We start from the raw sequence: 21,665 nt of genomic DNA, 5'->3' as shown, positions 1-21,665 counted from the left end.
GCCAGGACTGCACCTCAGCCACCTACAGGGCTTACCTGCTCTGGAAATCATTCTGGATTGGCTTCCATCCCTTCCCTGGATCACTTCTCACGTCCCCTACGGCACTTCTTGAGATCACCTCCCAAACAAACTACTTGCTCTCAGACCTCTGTTTTTGGAGTCTGCTCCTGACATCACCCTAACGCCGGCCTTCCGGAGCTCGGGATCAGGGCCTTCAAAACATTTCCATACGACAGGCACGGTCACCGTGGTGGCAGGCCACCCTGACCATTATTCTCCACTGAAGCACTTAATCTTTTCACTATATGCTATTTCTTCCTACAGTATTTGCACACTTGGTCTTAGCCTATTAGTCTCCAATTCCTAAAATATCACTCTCCACCCCTGAGGGACAGGACATGCTCCCATGAGGAACTCAGACCACCCTGTTAGGAGCTGTCTCCCTAGAGGAGGCCTGTTTAAGGGGAACTGTCCCCATCTGTGATGCTTACAACCGCACTCAAAAAATCAGAGACTAAAACACGATGTGCAAGGAAGAACTCTCGGGAGAAATCCGTAAGAAACAGCGGGAGAGGGCGCCTGGGTGGCTCAGTGGGTTAAGCAACTGTCTTCGGCTCAGGTCATGGTCCCGGAGTCCCGGGATCGAGTCCCGCATCGGGCTCCCAGCTCCATGGGAAGACAGCCTCACCCTCTGAACTTCTCGCCTCTCATGCTCTCTCTCACTGTTTCTCTCTCAAAAACGTAAATAAAATCATTTAAAAGAAAAAAAGAAAGAACGAAATGGAGGGAGACAAATTAAGGGTCTAAAAGGAACGAATGCAAAATGTGGTTTCAGTCCAATTCCACCCCCACGTTCCGACCCCACAGATGAGGGGTGTGGACTGGGGTATTGGATTGCTCCTCTTAGAGGCAAGGGGGTTGAGCCTATGTACGCCTACATCACTTATCACTAGCCGTGGACAACCCCTGATGCGTAGAAAGAAGGGAGGGGCCAGACGTCCAGCTGTGGTCCACCCCTAGGCTGACACAATTCCCTGCAGAACAGTGTGCGTGAACAGTGTGAGCCATGCGTAGCCCGTACTCTGCACTAGCGTGTGCATCAGACCATTTGACCATTTAAGGCAAAAGACACCCGAATGAATATCCGTATCTACCCCTGCCTCTGCTCATGTCTATGGATTGCTCTCATTACCCTCGCTCCATGTGGTCTGCCACCGCTTCTAGAAAAACTTACAAGACAGGGCGTTAGAGGGTGGCTCCGCTGCTCCTTTAGCTGACTTGCCTGGGGGCACTGACCTCAAACCCCATCCCTGAGAGTGCTGAGCCCATGATTCCTATGTCCTCTTCGGGCTACACTACTTGCTCATCGGCAGTTGATACTGGAAATAGGAATACCAAGAATGCCCCTGTAGATCGGCTCAATGCTAAACCTCTTCCTAATGGCTCCCAGAGCTCCCTTCTGTGCTTGATGATTTCCCGACACTAGAAACCCAAGGGGATAAGGTGCCAGCCAGAGTTTTCATACCAATCACATTTGACCATGTTCCCCCCCACCCCTTGCTAGCTTTCCTCTCTTGGAGACGCGACCCCTAGATGCACACAGCCTACAATTAGAGGAGAAGGAGGCACAAATTCCCCCCAAATGGACCACCGGGATGAAGATGATGTGGAAACTTCTTCTTGCACTCTAACCTCTAGATCCGTGTATTCATACAGGGGCCATGAAAGGTTTTGGATATCCTGCAGTCCAGTTCAACACAGATCCCATGTCCAACAGCCTGCCAACATAGAGTATTCCACATTCCCATGGGTCAGTGGCTACAGATTCTGGGGCAAGGACTAAGGAAATCCTACAATATACACTTCCTGTGGTCCTTCATCCAAAAAGACTGGTCTCTCCATTGAGGGGTTAATGGGTCTGAGGACATCCTGAGGTCTTCAAACTGTGTCAGGGATCATGACCTTCCATTGGGATCAAGGACCTCGGCCTTTCTTCTTTTATTCTTAAGCTCGTTTCAAGACACACACACACACACACACAGACACACACACACACGCCTGTGTGTGTCTCTGTGTGTGTTGTATGTGTGTGCACACAGAGAAAGGTGCACTGTATTTGGCTATCTATGTCCTTGTTTGACTGTTCCAGGGGAGAAAGAGAGACAGAGACAGAGACAGAGCTGGAGAGAGACCAAGCTCAGTCAGTGTGAGGGACTAATGGAGAAGCAGACTCTCAACTGAGCAGGGAGCCCGATGCAGGACTCCATCCCAACCCTCCAGGACCATGACCTGAGCCAAAGGCAGAAGCTGAACCGAATGAGCCCCCCAGGAGCCACGTCCACCTCCCCAGCCTCTGGCTGCCTATACCCTATTATGAGAGACACCATGCCCCATGATCCATATCATCAGGTCCCTGAGGGTTTCACATCATTCTGGCCCTTGGCATTCCAGTCTGGTTGGCCATCACATAATAATACTCACATTACTTCCTAGAGTTAAATGCTGCCATCTGGACTCGGCCATTCAGGGATATTATCCTCCCCTTATTCCTAGGGAGCATATTCCTTGTCCCAGAAATCCCAACACAACCTCCGACTTCAGAGAATAGGCAGTACTACCTCAGTGACCTGCTGACACTGATACTTGATGACTCCTGGGTATCTTAGTGAACAGAGTGCCCCCAGATCTCTCCTAGGGAATTGAGGCCATCTGGAATTTCTGGCTTGAGGACTACATCAGTTTTAGCACTTCTCATTCTCTGCATGGTTCTTCTTTTTTTAAGATTATTTATTTATTTATTTAGTAGACAGAGAGAGAGAGAGACAAGAGACAGAGAGACATCATAAGTAGGGAGAGACCCAGGCAGAGAGAGAGGGAAGAAGCCTCCCTGCTGAGCAGAGAGCCCAATGCGGGGCTTGATCCCAGGACCCGAGATCGTGACCTGAGCCCAAGACACAGGCTTAACTCACTGAGCCTCCCAGGCGCCTCCTCTCTGCACGTTTTATTTCCTCCTTTCTCACCTGTGTGTGCAGTCGTCCTAGGTGAATTTGTTCTGGTTATCCGTTCTTACGCAGTATTACCGCCAAATTTAGCAGTTTCAAGTGACACTCACTTATGACCTCAGTTTCTGTGGATCCGATATCTCGGTAGGTATGGCCCACCTAGACCCTCCATTTCCCAGGGTTTCCCAGGGCTGCACGCAAGGAGCTGCCTGGCACTGGGGTCTCAGGTGAGGGCTCCACTGGGGAAGAAGCCACTTCTCACTTCACTTACATGCTCACTGGCCGGATTCAGTTCCTTGAGGGCCGCTAGTGTGGGGACCTTGCTTCCTTGCTGGATGGCGAATGGAGACTGTGCTCAGTTCTCTGCTGCAAGGATCTCTCCCACATTGCACCAGGCTTCACCAAAGCCAAAGAGAGAGAGAGAGAGAGAGAGAGAGAGAGAGAGAAAGGGTTGGCTTTGAGATGAAAGTCACAGTCCGTGGTAACTCAGCCCCTTGATGGTGCCATCTGCCATGGTTTAGAAGCACGTTACTTGACGGGAGGGAAATACAGGAGACTGTGAACACCAAGCGGTGGATAGCATCTTGAAGGCCATCTTGGAGTCTGCCTACCAGAACTCTGCCATAATACTGAGTGAAAGAATCAAATCAGAATTCTCTTTTTCACAATCAGAAACATATAAAAATCAAACTATGTTGTTTAGGTGTGCACACCTACCTAATAAAACCATACGGAAAATAAATGAAAACATTACTTGAAAAATCAGCACGGTCATCATCTATAGCATGGAAAAAACGACGCTGGTCAACAAAGGACATATCAAGAGCCTTCTTGGTGGCAACAAAGTTCTATTTCGTGACTCGAGCTTTGGCTATACAAATATTTGCTCCATAACCGTTTGTATCTTATGCTCGTATAGGTCACATGTTTTTCAGTTCTATGCATCTTCCATCGGATGAAAGAATTGTTTAAAAATTTAGGGTGAACTGAAATCCGTTCATCCCAACTTACCTTTAGGGATGGGTGGTCACCCTACCATGAAATTTAAAGCTATGACTTCAGAGGAGTCTTGGTACGTCACTAGGACGGCCCTGACTGAACTAGTGATGTATGTGCATCAACATTAGTGATTCTTAGAGGCAGAAGCCAAGTCAATGGTGCCCAACCAAAGAGAAATTCTACAGACTAGATGAATAGTATGTACACAAACACACACGCACACACACGCACACTAGACCTGGTTGTAGGGTCTGCTTGATGTTCTAGATTAAAAGACATCCATGGCAAAAGAAAACCTACGAAACAGCAATCACCTCTGTGACTGAGGGGACGTTACTAAAGGACAGGTGGGGACCGTCCGGTATAATGGAAATGTTCTATCCCGATAGATGCGGGGATTACTCGAATGGGCTTCTGTGTTTCAAAATTTGTCACAATGGATGACTACACTCGGGATTTTTTTTTTAACTTCAATGTATGTAAAGTCCACCAAAATCAGAAAATCAATCACAGAAGGTAAACAAGAAGGAGTGATGACATTATTTCTTTATGAATAAATCTCTGTCTTTACCAAATTGCCATCTTGGCCACTTTGCTTTAAACTTAGTTAAATGACACTACTATGAGCTCTTCTGGTGTTTCCTTACATGGTATATTGCAGTTGTGTGTGTGCGCGGTGGCGGGTGCTTCCTATAATCGCAAAGCAGTGGTGAGGAACCCGACAGAGGCACTTGCTCAAAGCATGAACGAACAGAATAAAGGAGTACATCTCTAAGTACGGTCCCTGGGACTCCAACATCAACATCGTCTGGGTACTTGTCAGAAATGCCAAACCTCAGGCTCTCCATGTAAACAGAACCTGGAGGATGTGTCCCAACATATTTAATAGGCCCTTCGAATGACTTGCCGCATCCCAACGTTGGACTATCGCTAAGTGGAGCAGAAGGAGAAACAGTAACTGAACAAAGTTACCTTGACCAACATCCATTCCGATTACCAGTGTATCCCCCCAAACAAACAAACAAACAAAATGCGCTCTACCTTTCCCAGGTCTGGAGATAAATTCTGAGGAGAGGCACATTCGGATTATGCTACATTTCCGTTCTGCTCCGTTGAATAGTATTTTTTATTGAGAACGGCGTAAGAATGAAGATGAGGCTACGCCTTTCAGAATCTAAAGACCATCCAGAGAAAGGCAACACAAAGATATGTGACCGCAAACTTAACACTTCCGGAGCTACGAATCAGGGCAGTGGCGGGAACCATTCAGATAGTGGCCTGCCATGGTTTTAGGGTAGACAACGTGACCCAAAGACAGAAACACCCCCAGAGAAACCCATTCCCGCGGCAGACATAGACAGCTGTGCCCTTCCTCATTGCTCACGGTGACCCAGACTACAGGGCCTTTTCCTCTTGTCTCATGCCCCTTCCCACATGCCACCCGATGCACATGGAATTTCCTCCCCACTGACCATTGGAAGAAATGCACGACCAGAGATAGGTTGGCCCTGATCCCATCCTGCTAGGGGATACACGAGGGGAGAGGAAGAATGTAATTGCAAATGCCACCTATCAGGTAACAGCCCTCTGCAGAGGAAGAGGAGAAGACAGTGGTCCAGAAGATGCCAGAGGTGTGAGTCAGGAGGAAAAGCAGACCAGACGGAATTGACCCCATCTAGAAGAGAAAATTTGTGTCCCACGAGCTTAAACCATTACACAGACAAACACTACCGTGCATCTGATAATTACTTAAATAATGGGTAAACAACAACAAGGAAGACGTGTTGACAAATCACCCGGTTTGGGCAGTATATAGAGGCCATGGCACAAGGACAGACACTTCCACACTCAAGACCTTCGCTTTCCTGGAAACCCACCCAGAACCTCCAGCCTCTGACACCATGGCCAGCTCCTGTTGTGGCTCCGTCTGCTCTGACCAGGGCTGTGGCGAGGAGTCCTGCTGCCGCCCCAGCTGCTGCCAGACCACCTGCTGCCGCCCCAGCTGCTGTGTGTCCAGCTGCTGCCGCCCCTCCTGCTGCGGCTCCAGCTGCTGCAGGCCCAGCTGCTGCACCTCTAGCTGCTGCCGCCCCACCTGCTGCCAGACCACCTGCTGCAGGACCACCTGCTGCCGCCCCAGCTGCTGTGTGTCCAGCTGCTGCCACCCCTCCTGCTGTGGCTCCAGCTCCTGTGGCTCCAGCTGCTGCAGGCCCAGCTGCTGCATCTCTAGCTGCTGCCGCCCCACCTGCTGCCAGACCACCTGCTGCAGGACCACCTGCTGCCGCCCCAGCTGCTGTGTGTCCACCTGCTGCCGCCCCTCCTGCTGTGGCTCCAGCTCCTGTGGCTCCAGCTGCTGCAGGCCCAGCTGCTGCATCTCTAGCTGCTGCCGCCCCTCCTGCTGTGGTTCCAGCTGCTGTGGCTCCAGCTGCTGCCGCCCCGCCTGCTGCGGTTCCAGCTGCTGCCGCCCCACCTGCTGCCAGACCACCTGCTGCAGGACCACCTGCTGCCGCCCCAGCTGCTGTGTGTCCAGCTGCTGCCGCCCCGCCTGCTGCGGTTCCAGCTGCTGCCGCCCCACCTGCTGCCAGACCACCTGCTGCAGGACCACCTGCTGCCGCCCCAGCTGCTGTGTGTCCAGCTGCTGCCGCCCCAGCTGTTGCTAGACCAGCTGCTGCTCCCCAACCTGCTCTAGGGGCTTCTGCTGCTGAGGATCCTGGCCGGCCCCCCGCTGTCTTTCACCAACCAATCTTCCTCAGGTAGTCCCACTGTGCGCGGAATCGTGACAGGCCAACTGTCAAACCTCAGTTCCCGCCGCCCTTTCAACTGACGTGGCCTCCCAATGTACTCCCCCACCAACAACACCCTCCTCCCCGCCTCCTCCTTACTAGCTCCCTCCCGAGGGAATACGGAGCTTGCATTTTCTCTGAAATCTCTCAGCCAGCGTGTCATCCCAATCACACTCTTCTTTCCTGCCAGGTTTCCTCATATAGAGATGCCCCTATACCTCAAATAAACCTGAACGTCTCCAGGCATACAGATCGAAGTTGTCTCATTATTCTGCCCTCGTGAATTGTTCGTGAACTCTTACCCTAGCGGGTCGGTTGTATCTCTGGTGCTCCCTGCAGAAAGGGGAGTCCACCGCAGAGGACTTTAGGATTTCCACCTCTATCCCCTCAGCGCTCTCCACGCTGACATCGACACTGGTGGTTTATAGCAAGCACCCGCTGCTCTCTGCTGAGCCCTTTGTCTAGATGAGGGAGGAAATCCTTGGCAGGCCACAGCTAGGGACAGGAAGTCTCTAGGAGAAGTCCTCAACCGGTGGGCAGCACTTGGTGGATGAAGTGCTCTAGCCCCTTTCCCCTCGAGTGGGGGGTGGGAGACCAGGGGTCCTCAGCCAGGACTGCACCTCAGCCACCTACAGGGCTTACCTGCTCTGGAAATCATTCTGGATTGGCTTCCATCCCTTCCCTGGATCACTTCTCACGTCCCCTACGGCACTTCTTGAGATCACCTCCCAAACAAACTACTTGCTCTCAGACCTCTGTTTTTGGAGTCTGCTCCTGACATCACCCTAACGCCGGCCTTCCGGAGCTCGGGATCAGGGCCTTCAAAACATTTCCATACGACAGGCACGGTCACCGTGGTGGCAGGCCACCCTGACCATTATTCTCCACTGAAGCACTTAATCTTTTCACTATATGCTATTTCTTCCTACAGTATTTGCACACTTGGTCTTAGCCTATTAGTCTCCAATTCCTAAAATATCACTCTCCACCCCTGAGGGACAGGACATGCTCCCATGAGGAACTCAGACCACCCTGTTAGGAGCTGTCTCCCTAGAGGAGGCCTGTTTAAGGGGAACTGTCCCCATCTGTGATGCTTACAACCGCACTCAAAAAATCAGAGACTAAAACACGATGTGCAAGGAAGAACTCTCGGGAGAAATCCGTAAGAAACAGCGGGAGAGGGCGCCTGGGTGGCTCAGTGGGTTAAGCAACTGTCTTCGGCTCAGGTCATGGTCCCGGAGTCCCGGGATCGAGTCCCGCATCGGGCTCCCAGCTCCATGGGAAGACAGCCTCACCCTCTGAACTTCTCGCCTCTCATGCTCTCTCTCACTGTTTCTCTCTCAAAAACGTAAATAAAATCATTTAAAAGAAAAAAAGAAAGAACGAAATGGAGGGAGACAAATTAAGGGTCTAAAAGGAACGAATGCAAAATGTGGTTTCAGTCCAATTCCACCCCCACGTTCCGACCCCACAGATGAGGGGTGTGGACTGGGGTATTGGACTGCTCCTCTTAGAGGCAAGGGGGTTGAGCCTATGTACGCCTACATCACTTATCACTAGCCGTGGACAACCCCGTAGAAAGAAGGGAGGGGCCAGACGTCCAGCTGTGGTCCACCCCTAGGCTGACACAATTCCCTGCAGAACAGTGTTCGTGAACAGTGTGAGCCATGCGTAGCCCGTACTCTGCACTAGCGTGTGCATCAGACCATTTAAGGCAAAAGACACCCGAATGAATATCCGTATCTACCCCTGCCTCTGCTCATGTCTATGGATTGCTCTCATTACCCTCGCTCCATGTGGTCTGCCACCGCTTCTAGAAAAACTTACAAGACAGGGCGTTAGAGGGTGGCTCCGCTGCTCCTTTAGCTGACTTGCCTGGGGGCACTGACCTCAAACCCCATCCCTGAGAGTGCTGAGCCCATGATTCCTATGTCCTCTTCGGGCTACACTACTTGCTCATCGGCAGTTGATACTGGAAATAGGAATACCAAGAATGCCCCTGTAGATCGGCTCAATGCTAAACCTCTTCCTAATGGCTCCCAGAGCTCCCTTCTGTGCTTGATGATTTCCCGACACTAGAAACCCAAGGGGATAAGGTGCCAGCCAGAGTTTTCATACCAATCACATTTGACCATGTTACCCTCAAGCTAGCTTTCTTTTCTTAGAGTCATGACCCCTAAATACATAGAGTGTATATTAATGGAAAAATGAGGTAACAATTCCCATAAATGGAATACTTGGAACTGAGATGACTGGGAGTTCCTATATTCCTGGCATCTGGATTATTGTATTCTAATGGTGCTATACCAGTGTTTTGTAGTCATCTTTCCTAGTCATCTCAGTACCCTTATTCAATGGTGTGCAAATGGATGAGTACTCCAGCTTTCCCTGTAAATATATTCATTTGGAATGTTCTAAGGAAATTTATAGTATACACACTTGTTGTTCCCCTTTATCCTAGAGGACTGGCCTCTGGTTTGATTGGTCTGTGGGTTCTAGTCTGAGAACTGACTCAGTCTGCAAACTGTAAAATGGATCATGAGTTTCCTTCAGATTCACTAACCTCAGCTTTTTGTTCATTTATTCCCTAACTCTACAAAGCTTAATGAGAGGTATACCTATAACCTACTTAATTGCCTATATACTATTCTTCGGGACCATACTCTTTTACCCACACCGATAGATCCCTGAGGTTCACACTTATTCTGTCCCCCTTTGTCATTCCAACCTTGCTGGCAATCACATCATTATAGCCACATTACTTCCTGGTATGCTGACACTGGACTCTACTCTTCAGAGATATATCATCCCCATTATTCCTAGGAGGTCAGTTCTCTGATGGTATTCCTTATCACAGACTCTTGAATTCAAAGAATAGGAACTATTTACTCAGTGATGCTGCTGACTCCCATACCTAATGATTCCTTATTACCTCAGTAAAGAGAGTGCCCCTGACACCTACTTGGGGTCATATTCAGCCAGCTGGCCTTTCTGGGCTTGTGACTATGTATTTCCACATCTCTGCACCTTTTGAAATCATCTCCTCAGCTGTATGTGGAGTGTGCTAGGTAAATCTGTGCTGGATATTCATCATTATGTAACATTACCTCAATATTTAGCCACCTAAAATGACATGTATTTATTACCTCACAGTTTCTGTGGATCAAGAATCCTGACGCTGTTCAGATGGGTTCTCAGATGGGTATCCTCAACTAGTTAGCTGGCACTAAGGTCTCACGTGTGGTCTCGACTGGGAAAGAAGCCACTTCTCACTTCACTTTCATGGACACCAGCGGATTCAGTTCCTGGAAGGCCACTAGAGTGGGGCCCTTGCTTCCTTGCTGGCTGGTGAATGGAGACTCTGCTCAGTTTTCTGTCACAAGGATCTCTCCCACATTGCACCTGGCTTCATCAAAGCCAGTAAGAGAGAGAAAAGGGTTGGCTTTGAGATGAAAGTCACAGTCTTTTGTAACTCAACCCCTTGATGTTGCCATCGGCTGTGGTTTAGAAGCAAGTTACTCGAGCATAGTGAAATACATGAGACCATGAACATCAAGAGGTGGAAAGCATTGGGCCTTCTTGGAGTCTGCCTCAGAATTTTTGCATAATATTGAAAGAATCAATACTCCTTTATTTAAAATTTGAAAACATGTAAAACTAAACCATATTGTTTAGGGATGTATACCCAAGTGGTAAAATCATGAAGAAAATTAGCAAAAAGATGATATAAAAATCTGGTTAGTGATCACCTATAGGGTGGAAAGAGAGAGATACGGTCCAGAAAAAACATATCAAAGGCTGTATTGGTGAAGGCAACATTCTATTTCATGACTTGGGCATTAGGTATAGAGGGTTTGTGTCAAAATTATTTCATTACACATGTGTATTTTATACAGTATGCAGTATGTGTTTTTCATAATAAGAGTTTTTATAAATTCAGTGTGAACTGAAGTGATTGCTCTATTTACAATTTAAGAAAGGAATACCAGATTAAGCATTGATTGAACCTATATTTGACCCTTGAATGATACAGGTTTGTACCACTTGAGTCCATTTATAGGTGAATTTTTTTATATAAATACAGTGCAGTATTCTAAAATTTTTCCTTATGATTTTATTAATAACTTTCTTTTTGCTAGCCTACTTTATTCTTAAAGTATACAAGACACACAACATAAAAAAATATGTTATTTGACTATGTTATTGGTAAACTTGTGGCCAAGAGTTGAATGTTAGTGAACAGAAGAAGATATTTGCAAGTGACATATCAGATAAAGGGCTATTATCCAAAATCTACAAAGAATTTATCAAATTCAACACCCAAAGAACAAATAATCCAATCAAGAAATGGGCAGAGGACATGAACAGACATTTCTGCAAAGAAGACATCCATATGGCCAACAGACACATGAAAAAGTGCTCCACATCCCTCAGCATCAACAAAATACAAATCAAAACCACAATGAGTTATCACCTCACACCAGTCAGAATGGCTAACATTAACAAGTCAGGAATGACAGATGCTGGCGAAGATGTGGAGAAAGGGGAACCCTCCTACACCGTTGGTGGAATGCAAGCTGGTGCAGCCACTCTGGAAAACAGCATGAAGGTTCCTCAAAAAGTTGAAAATAGAGCTACTCTAAAACCCAGCAATCGCACTACTGGGTATTTACCCCAGGGATACAAATGTCGTGATCCGAAGGGGCACGTGCACCTGAATGTTTAAAGCAGCAATGTCCACAATAGCCAAACTATGGAAAGAACCTAGATGTCCATCAACAGATGAATGGGTTAAGAAGATGTGATAGATACACACACACACACACACACACACACACACACACACTGGAATGCTATGCAGCCAACAAAAGAAATGAAATTTTGCCATTTGCAATGACATGGATGGAACTAGAGGGTATTATGCTGAGTGAAAGAAGTCAATCAGAGAAAGACAATATCATATGACCTCTCTGATATGAGGAATTTTAGAGGCAGGGCAGGGAGTTGTGAGGGGTAGGGAAGGAAAAAATGAAACAAGATGGGATCGGGAGGGAGACAAACCATGAGAGACTCTTAATCTCACAAAACAAACAGGGTTGCTGGGGGAGGGGGTTATGGAGAGGTGGTTGGGTCATGGACATTGGGGAAGGTATGTGATATGGTGAGTGCTGTGAAATGTGTAAGCCTGGCGATTCACAGACCTGTATCCCTGGGGCAAATAATACATTATATATTAATAAAAAACAATAAATAAATAAATAATATTTTAAAAAATAATTTTAACCATAAAAAAATTAACTGTGTCTTTACCAAATTGTTACCTTGACTAATTTGTCTTAGACACCACTCTTTTAGTTAAATTATACTCCTTTGATGTTGCACAGTTGTGTGTGTGCAAGCATGTGTGTTCATGTGCACACACACACATGCATGTATTTGATCTTCACAGTTATCTGTAAATTCCTGGGGAGCAAATTCTAAATCACATGTATAACCCCAATTACTGGCAACATATGTATCTCAGATTATCCACTCAAAAAATCTGCCTTATAAATAAGCAGGAATTTGATAGAGGTACTTCCTCAAAGCTTGAATGAACAGAATAAAGGAATAGGTCTCTAAGGGTCCTTGGGTCCTTCAGCATCAATATCATTTGGGTACTGGTCAGCCAAACCTTAGGTTCCACCCTGTAGTCAGAACCTCTGAGAACTGTCCCAACCACATTAATAAGCCCTTTGGATGATCTGATGCATGTTCAAGTTAGACTATCACTAAATAAAGGATAAGTAGAAATAGTAACTAAATGAAGTTAAATTGACTAAAATTCATTCACATTTCAAATGGATCCAAAAAAAAAAAAAAAAAAACCCCTGTGTTACAGAGGTAAGTTCTGAGGAGAGGCACATTGTGATTAGCCAACATTTTCTCTGCTCTGTTGAAGACTATTTTTAATTAAGAATGGGATGAGGAATAAAAATGAGACTATGCCTTCCAGAATCTAAAGACCAGCTGGAGAAAACAGCACAAATATATATGACAGCAAAGTAACAACTCCAAGCAATGGAACATGGTAGTGAAAAGAATCATACGGATAATTGCCTACCATGGTTTTAGAGGAAAGAACACGATCCAAAGTTTGAAACATCCAAGAAAATCCATTCCAGTGCCAAAGAGATCAGCAATGTCACACCATGTACAGCTGTCTCCTTCCTCACTGCTCAACAATGACCCATAAGAGAGGTCCTTTTCCTCTTGTCTCATGCCACTTCCCACATGCCACACTATGCACATGGGATTTCCTCCCCACTGGAAGAAATGCATGAGAAGAAATATAATTGCCCTAATCCCATCCTGCTAAGGGATAGGAGACAGAAAGAAATGTGATTGCAAACACTACCTGTCACACAACAGCCCTCTGTGGAGGAAAAGGAGGAGAGAGTGGTCCAAAAGATGCCAGAGGGTGTGAATCAGGAGGAAAAGAAAACCAGATAGAATTGATCACATCTAGAAAAGAAAATTTGTTTCCAACACATTTAAACCATTAGTCAAACACTACTGTATCTGATAATTACTCACATATTGGGTAAACAACAACAAGGAAGACGTGTTGACAAATCACCCTGTTTGGGCAGTATATAGAGGCCACGGCACAAGACTTCCACACTCGAGACCTTCACTTTCCTGGAAACACAACCAGAACCTCCACCCTCTGACACCATGGTCAACTCCTGTTGTGGCTCCAGCTGCTGCAAGCCCTGCTGCTGCATCTCCAGCTGCTGTCGTCCCTCCTGCTGTGGTTCTAGTTGCTGTGGCTCCAGCTGCTGCCACCCTACCTGCTGCCAGACCACATGCTGCAGAACCACGTGCTGCCGCCCCAGCTGCTGTGTATCTAGCTGCTGCCGCCCCTCCGGCTGTGGCTCCAGCTGCTGTGGCTCTACCTGCTGTGGCTCCAGCTGCTGCCGCCCTGCCTGCTGCATTTCTAGCTGCTGCTACCCCTCCTGCTGTGGTTCCAACTGCTGTGGCTCCAGTTGCTGCCGCCCCTCCTGTTGCATTTCTAGTTGTTGCCGCCCCTCCTGTTGTGGCTCCAGCTGCGGTGGCTCCAGCTGCTGTGGCTCCAGCTGCTGCCGCCCCTCCTGCTGCATTTCTAGCTGCTGCCGCCCCTCCTGCTGTGGCTCCAGCTGCGGTGGCTCCAGCTGCTGCCACCCCTCCTGCTGCTGCCCCTCCTGCTGCCTGCGCCCAGTCTGTGGCCAGGTCTCCTGCCACACCACCTGCTATCGCCCCACCTGTGTTATCTCCACCTGCCCCCGCCCCATGTGCTGTGCCTCCTCCTGCTGCTGAGTCTCTCTGCCTAAAATCTTTGTGACATATGGATATCTTCATAAGTCACATGAAATGCATTAGAGCCAACCAGTAACTATGGAATGGACTCCTTAGCTGCCAACTCTTCATCTTCTGATTTGGCATTCAGAGTTGGCATTCAGTTCTAGGAAAGGACAGATTAAAACAACTGTCAAGTGATTTTTAACGCAGGCCCAAATGCATGTATTTTCAGGCCAGCAATATCTTCATCCTAAATATACACTGATTATGATGCTCTCACATGACACTGTTTTCATATGTTCTTAATAAACAGCCATTTCTTCTGATGCATGCATGTGTGCGTTTGTGTGTGTGTGTGTGTGTCTGTATGTCTTTACCTATCACCTCATACCAAGGGCTATCTTGCTTCAAATGCAGGAGAATATGTTCAAGAACAGTTACTTACAATGGAATCAAGACAGCACTAGGCATTTGTTGTATGACATGGACAAAATTGCTTAATCTCTCCAAGCCTCAGTTTGCTTTCTCTGAGAAATGGGACAATACACTATGTTCTTCAAAGGTATAAAGACATAATCCAGTAATACAGTTAGCACAGGGTAGGACACGTAATTTAAGCTCTCAACAAATATTCTTTTTGGTTATTTTTCTTGAAACACTACCGTGGACTAGAACACTATCTTAGCATAGTACTGTTACTGTCTTTGATAAAACAGCAAAGAAAGTTTATATAATTGTTTCACGGCCCTCTATACTTCAAAATTAACTTTTAGTATATGTCTCAAATGTCCCTTTTAAAAACACTATGTTAGATGACATCATAAAATCATCTAAATTTCACCTGACTATATTTCAGCTTCCAATAAGTTCAATTATACGCTGTGCAAATATCGGGTGTTCTACCTAGCTCAGATACTTTCTCCTCCTTCCTTCTTTCCTCTCTAAGCATAAAAACTCTCTTTTAGTATATTAGTTATACCTTCTAAATCCAAATTTCTGAAAATCTATGAAGTCCATGGTAACTTTTCCATAAAAATTTTAAAAGTTTCCATTAACAGATGCTCAAAGTTTTAGAATTTCTAGACCAAAACTCAATATTTTTTTATTAACATATAATGTACTATTTGTTTCAGGGGTACAGGTCTGTGAATCATCAGTTTTACACAATTCAGAGCAAAACTTCATACTTTTTGAGTCTCATGAAAATTCTCATGTTCCTGAAGTTTCTCATCTTCTTGACGGTTTTTTTCCCCCCACTTTGGGCCTTTATTACCTTGCTTGGTTTTCCTTATGAGAATATTTACAGGATATTTCTTTGAGTCTCAGTTTTCTTAGCATCCAGACTCAGGTAAGATTGATCCTCCTTAGGTGAGAAAATGTGTCACTATATAAAACGATATCATGTTTATAGAAACATAAGGGTATATACATTTTGGTTCTGAAGTACAGTAAAAACATTTTAAATTCAAATTGTACATATATCAGTTTTATCTATTAGCTGTGTTATATTTCCCAAAAATTTAACAAGCGCAATTAAGGGTTATTATTTCTAACATTAAAAGAGAAGTAATGAGACAAACCAGATAGGAGTTTATATAAAATGGGGTTCACCCCAACACAGGTTACATATCACATTCTTTGCATTTCATAGAAATGTCTGGTAGACATTTTCAGCTTCAACCTACTCTGAAATGTTCTACAGAATACAGCCCTGTCTATTCACACACCAGAATTAACAAATCTTTTATCCTCCCATATGTTCCTCTTTGATAACTACTAAATATAGGGTGCAGGCTCTTGTTTTAATGTTATGCTTTATTAGCTAGACCTGAATCAAAGAGTGTAGGTTTTATACTGCTTTTTCAGCATTGAAGTACAGGAGGCTTAAAAGTTCCTGTTTTTATAACAAGAACTGCGTCACAGCAAGAACAAGGTAGTCTGAATCTGTATAATAAAAGGAGTATTTACAAAAGTGTGGACAGAACTTTTAGGGAAAGCAACAAGGAATAACTTAACACCCAGGGCTCATAATAGCAAGGAGCAGTTACCCTATGCCTGAAGACCTATACAAGGATTTGGGCAAAGTAGTCAAAGGGCAGCATGCCAAACTTCTTAGGATTACTACAGAGAGGCACTCAATGTACAGTAATTTCCATGAGAGAGAGTTGCAGTGCTCTAAAAAAAAAAAAATCCGGGGCGCCTGGGTGGCTCAGTGGGTTAAAGCCTCTGCCTTCGGCTCAGGTCATGATCTCAGGGTCCTGGGATCGAGCCCCGCATCGGGCTCTCTGCTCAGCGGGGAGCCTGCTTCCTCCCCTTTCTCTCTGCCTGCTTCTGCCTACTTGTGATCTCTGTCAAATAAATAAATAAAATCTTTAATTAAAAAAAAAAGAAAAAAAATCCAAAAGTAATACCAGAGATACTGCGGCAGAGAATACCAAGGTAGAAACAGTTATGAATGGAAAAGTGTGGTTGTGGTCCTACCGACTTTACCCGAACACAGAGCTGTGATGATTTAAAGTGAATAGAGCATAGACTAAGTCTGTCCTTCATCCAGTTTTATTTGTCTGTGTTAAGTATGTACCACTGGAATTGCTCAAGCCCTCCTAGATAGTAAACGCTAAGCATACTGAATTCCAGAAGAACAACAAGAAATTACTGTTCCGATGAAGGAGATAACTGAAGGGAGCCTTGTAATCTCCACAAACTCTTTTAACAGTCCTGTCTGACCAGTGTATGGGAAGACAGTTTCTGGAGATTAACAACAGACTCCTGGTGATTAAACAGCTCTTTCCCCCAGTTGCTTCAGTTGTAACTATTATATCAGAACTTTATAGGAGGCACAACAAGCTTAGCCAGACTTCTATGCCATTCCAGACTTGCCTACTGCGTTCTTTTCCATGCCAGTTTCAGTTTCTGCCAGGTATGGCAAAGAATCAAGTATAGATTTATGGTTTGGCTACACAGATGTTTGTGTTCACTAGCACATTGCCTTAATCTAGTGAGGTAGGCTTGGACTTGATAACAATTAATAGAAAGTTAGCATCAAAGATCTAATAAAGACAAAACAGAAATATTGCTTTTCTAAAAAAAAATAGCAAGTTAGTACTATACATTGATAATTGTGGCATTCATGAGTGAAAAATCATCAATGAATTTGAAAAAGCCAGTCCAGAAATAGACTCAGACACGTAAGGAGATTTAGTATATGAAAAGGTGGTATCTTAAATCAGCAGGGGAAAAAAATGCATTGCTTAATAAGTTGTGTTAGGTTATGGTCACATCAGATTTAAAAACATTTAAACCTCACATCTTGGTATCTTGATGGATTAAATATTTGAAAATATAAAACATGAAATTCTGAACAGAAGAAATTATAAAACAACATTTATGCAAAATTATAACTGGAATGGTCTTTCAAAGTATGACACCAACCCAGAAGTCATAAAAGAAGATTAATAAATTTGACTATATCAAAAGTAAACAACTGCATGGCAAAAATGACAGAAGCAAAGTCAAAGAAGACAGACATACTAGGAAAAATATTTGAAATTCATATTACATAAGATGCTAATTTTTATCCTTTTATGCTCTATATAAAGAGTTTCTGCAAAAATCAATGTATAAAGGCTAACCACAGTAGAAAAACATAAAAACATATATATAGACAATACAGAAATTTTTCTATAATTTTTCTACATGATTTCTATAATTTTTTCGTATAGAAAAGGAAATACAATGGCACCCGGGTGGCTCAGTAGGTTAAAGCCTCTGTCTGCAGCTCAGGTCATGATCTCAGGGTCCTGGGATCAAGCCCCACATCGGGCTCTCTGCTCAGTGGGGAGCCTGCTTCTCCTCTCTCTCTCTCTGCCTGCCTCTCTGCCAACTTGTGATCTCTGTCAAATTAACTAATTAATTAATTAATTAATTTAAAAAAAAAAAGAAAAGGAAATACCAATAGCCTTAAACATCTGAAGAGCTGCTCAATCCCACTTACAATAAGGGAAATACAAATGAAAATCACATAGAGAGGGGCACCTGGGTGGCTCAGTCATGTTAAGCATCTGTCTTCAGCTCAGGTCATGATCCGAGGGTCCTGGGATGGAGCCCTGTGTCAGGCTTCCTGCTCCACAGAGAGCCTGCTTCTCCCTCTCCCACTCCCCCTGCTTGTGTTCCCTCTCTTATTGTCTCTCTCTCTGTCAAATAAATAAATAAAATATTTTTAAAAAGAAATGACATAGAGTGCTGTGAAGGGTATAAACCTGGTGATTCACAGACTTGTACCCCTGGGGCTAATAATACATTATGTGTTAATAAAAAAAAATTTTTTTTAAATCACATAGGGAGGGGAGGTAGGTGGGAGATGGGCTAAATTGGTGATGGGTATTTAGGAGGGCACTTGTGATGACCACTGGGTATTACATGTAAGTGATGAATCATTAAATTCTACTCCTGAAACCACTATTACATTATATGTTAACTAACTAGAATTTAAATTAATATTTGAAAAAGAAAAAAAACTAAAGAAACTTTTTCACCTATCATACTGACCAAGATTAAAGATAAATACACAGGTGTCTATATACATAGATACATATTCATATATATGTATTTATGTATTTGTGTATCCTGTGTATCATTGCATTAATAAAAACAAGGAAAGACAAAACATTCACATATTGCTGGTAGATGTGTAAAATGGTATAATCTCTATGGAAGGTGAAGCTGGCATTATCTAACAAACATTATAAACAAATGTATACTCTTTGATCCAGCTACTCTATTTCTATAGGAATTTATTCTACAGAAAACACATATGTGAAACTGTGTATGAACAGGCTTATTCACTGCAGTATCATACGTAATCTCAAAAGACTAAAAGCAAACTAAATATCCAGCAGTGGAAAACTGATTTAATAAATTACAATACCTTCATAAATGAGATACAATGCTACCATAACAAAACCAAAAGACAACTGGCAGAATGGGAGAAGATATTTGCAAACGACATACCAGATAAAGGGCTAGTACCCAAAACCTACAAAGAGCTTAGCAAACTCAACACCCAAAGAACAAACAATCCAATCAAGAAATGGGCAGAGGACATGAACAGACATTTCTGCAAAGAAGACATCCAGATGGCCAACAGACACATGAAAAACCGCTCCATGTCACTTGGCATCAGGGAAATACAAATCAAAACCACAGTGAGATATCACCTCATACCAGTCAGAATGGCTAAAATTAACAAGTCAGGAAGTGACAGATGTGAGCGAGGATGTGGAGAAAGGGGAACCCTCCTACACTGTTGGTGGGAATGCAAGCTGGTGCAGCCACTCTGGAAAACAGCATGGAGTTTCCTCAAAAAGTTGAAAATAGAGCTACCCTAAGACCCAGCAATTGCAGTACAAGGTATTTACCCTAAAGATACAAACATAGTGATCCGAAGGGGCACGTGCACCTGAATGTTTATAGCAGCAATGTCCACAATAGCCAAACTATGGAAAGAACCTAGATGTCCATCAATGGACAAATGGATAAAGAAGATGTGGTATGTGTGTATGTGTGTATATATATATATATATATATATATATATATACACATATATATACACACACACACACACATATATATATATATATATATATATATACACATATATATATATATGGAGGGAAACAAACCATAAGAGACTCTTAATCTCACAAAACAAACTGAGGGATGGTGGGGAGTGGGGAGGGGGGTAGGGAGAGGGTGGTGGGGTTATGAACATTGGGGAGGGTATGTGCTATGGTGAGTGCTGTGAAGTGTATAAATCTGGCGATTCACAGACCTGTACCCCTGGGGCTAATAATACATTATATGTTCATTAAAAAAATAAAAAATAATTAAAAAGAAAGAAAGAATGGCAAAGCAATCTATATACTACCTGAATGCTTCATGTGAAAAACAAAGCAGGAAGACCATGACTGATGTACTACCACTTGTATAGATGAAAGAAATGAATAAATATTCTTATTTCTTATGTGTTAATATCTTCAGAATGAGTAACAAAAAACTGGAAGCTCTGGTTGCCTTCAAGGGGAGAACCTAGGTGACTGTGAAGAAAGGTGAGAGGAATACATGTGAAAAAATGATATTCAAGATGTTTAAATTTTAAAATATAAAAGGTGCGAAATATAAAAATATTTCACCAGAGACTAGTTTTTTTGGTTTTTACCCTCTACTTCTTCCCTAAGACAATGCTAAGCAACCTTTGAACTTTTCCTACATTCCTTCTAAAGGAGATTGTTTTCTTTTCATGTCTTAGCAATGCTGGTCTTGCCAAAGCTTATATGGATAGAGGGATGGACGTAGAGCTACAACACTCAGCCCAGCTCAGTGGTTATGACTAGAGGCCTGATTCAAACAGTGGGAAGACTTGGGGTTGGAGGAAAGTTTTCCATAGGGGAAAATGGTAGGCACCATTGTGGTATTTTTTTTTTAAAGACTTTATTTATTTATTTGACAGACAGAGACCATAAGTAGGCAGAGAGGCAGGCAGAGAGAGAGGAGGAAGCAGGCTCCCTGTAGAGCAGAGAGCCTGATGCGGGGCTCAATCCCAGGACCCTGAGATCATGACCCGAGCTGAAGGCAGAGGCTTTAACCCACTGAGCCACCCAGGCGCCCCGCACCATTGTGGTATTACATCATAATGCAGTTGCCTCGTTTGAGGCAGCTTTCCTGGGTATGCACTTTCCCTACTATCTAAGAGAAGAATTACATAATCAGCAAGCATGTTTGGGGTATAGAGGTAAATTCCAAGGGAACTGTTTAAGTATTACATGTTCTCCTTTATTACAATATAAATAACATCATCTGGAAGGGACTACAGATTTTAGTTTGAATTATTTTAGAAAAATACATGATGGTCACAGCTAATTCCCAAAAGAAATAGAAAAATATTATATGAATAGTGAACATCAGGGGGCTCTTGGGCTCTTAGGCCCATGAAACAGAATCTGAAATCCCCCAGAATACATGTCCATAGATATTTGCTGACAGTGGAGTTTCAAACGACTTCAAATGACTCTATGTAAGGTTCATGCTTATTTATATATTAATAGCGTACAGTGCATTATTAACCTAGGGTAACGTGAAGATAAAGACAATTTCTTTCCCATCTGACTTTTCAGAGGCAGGGTATACAGAGCTTAAAAATGTGGACTCCAGTGCTGGGTTGCCTGGAAACAAATCATTGCTTCCTATTTATTGGTTTTAATTCTCCCTTGCCTCAGTTTCCTCATCTGTAAAGGGGAGATTATAGTGAAGCTTACTGCACTGGGTAGTTAGTACTGGCAAATCTGTGTAAACCACTGAAACAACTGCATAACGTGCTGGGTGTTGTGTTACTACTCAGCAGGTAATACTCAGAGCCTGGAGAAGGAAGCAAAGAAGGATAGGGATTTCCCAATCCATTGTGTTTTCATTTTGGGTAGGCCCCTTAAAAGAACAGGTATAATTAGTGTGTAATTATGCCAAATATCTGTTCCTTATCTCTAAATGGCTTCAGTTCTTTTTTTAGCA

General features: G+C 44.1%; 2 protein-coding genes across 4 annotated transcripts; both read left to right on the top strand.

The window, feature by feature from the left end:
- Nucleotides 1-5,902: 5,902 nt before the first annotated feature.
- LOC123929494 (keratin-associated protein 4-4-like) lies at nucleotides 5,903-6,658 on the top strand. 3 transcript variants are annotated; one of them, XM_045985246.1, is made up of 3 exons: nucleotides 5,903-5,955; nucleotides 6,064-6,147; nucleotides 6,214-6,658. In XM_045985246.1, exons 1-3 carry the CDS (start codon nucleotides 5,903-5,905, stop codon nucleotides 6,656-6,658), a joined length of 582 nt encoding a protein of 193 aa, XP_045841202.1. The 3 variants fall into 3 exon arrangements, with proteins under 3 accessions (XP_045841202.1, XP_045841201.1, XP_045841200.1); XM_045985245.1 differs by having other exon boundaries at nucleotides 6,064-6,658; XM_045985244.1 differs by having other exon boundaries at nucleotides 5,903-6,147; nucleotides 6,229-6,658.
- A 6,840-nt stretch (nucleotides 6,659-13,498) lies between these two features.
- On the top strand, nucleotides 13,499-14,119 carry LOC123929770 (keratin-associated protein 4-6-like). Its single transcript, XM_045985805.1, has one exon. It carries the CDS (start codon nucleotides 13,499-13,501, stop codon nucleotides 14,117-14,119), a length of 621 nt encoding a protein of 206 aa, XP_045841761.1.
- The last annotated feature ends 7,546 nt before the right edge of the window (nucleotides 14,120-21,665 follow it).

The sequence above is a fragment of the Meles meles genome, chromosome 18 (genome assembly GCF_922984935.1).
Source record: "Meles meles chromosome 18, mMelMel3.1 paternal haplotype, whole genome shotgun sequence".
In the NCBI taxonomy this organism is placed as follows: domain Eukaryota; kingdom Metazoa; phylum Chordata; class Mammalia; order Carnivora; family Mustelidae; genus Meles; species Meles meles.
Note: the sequence above shows the minus strand (reverse complement) of the source record. Positions and strands in the feature narration are given on the sequence as shown.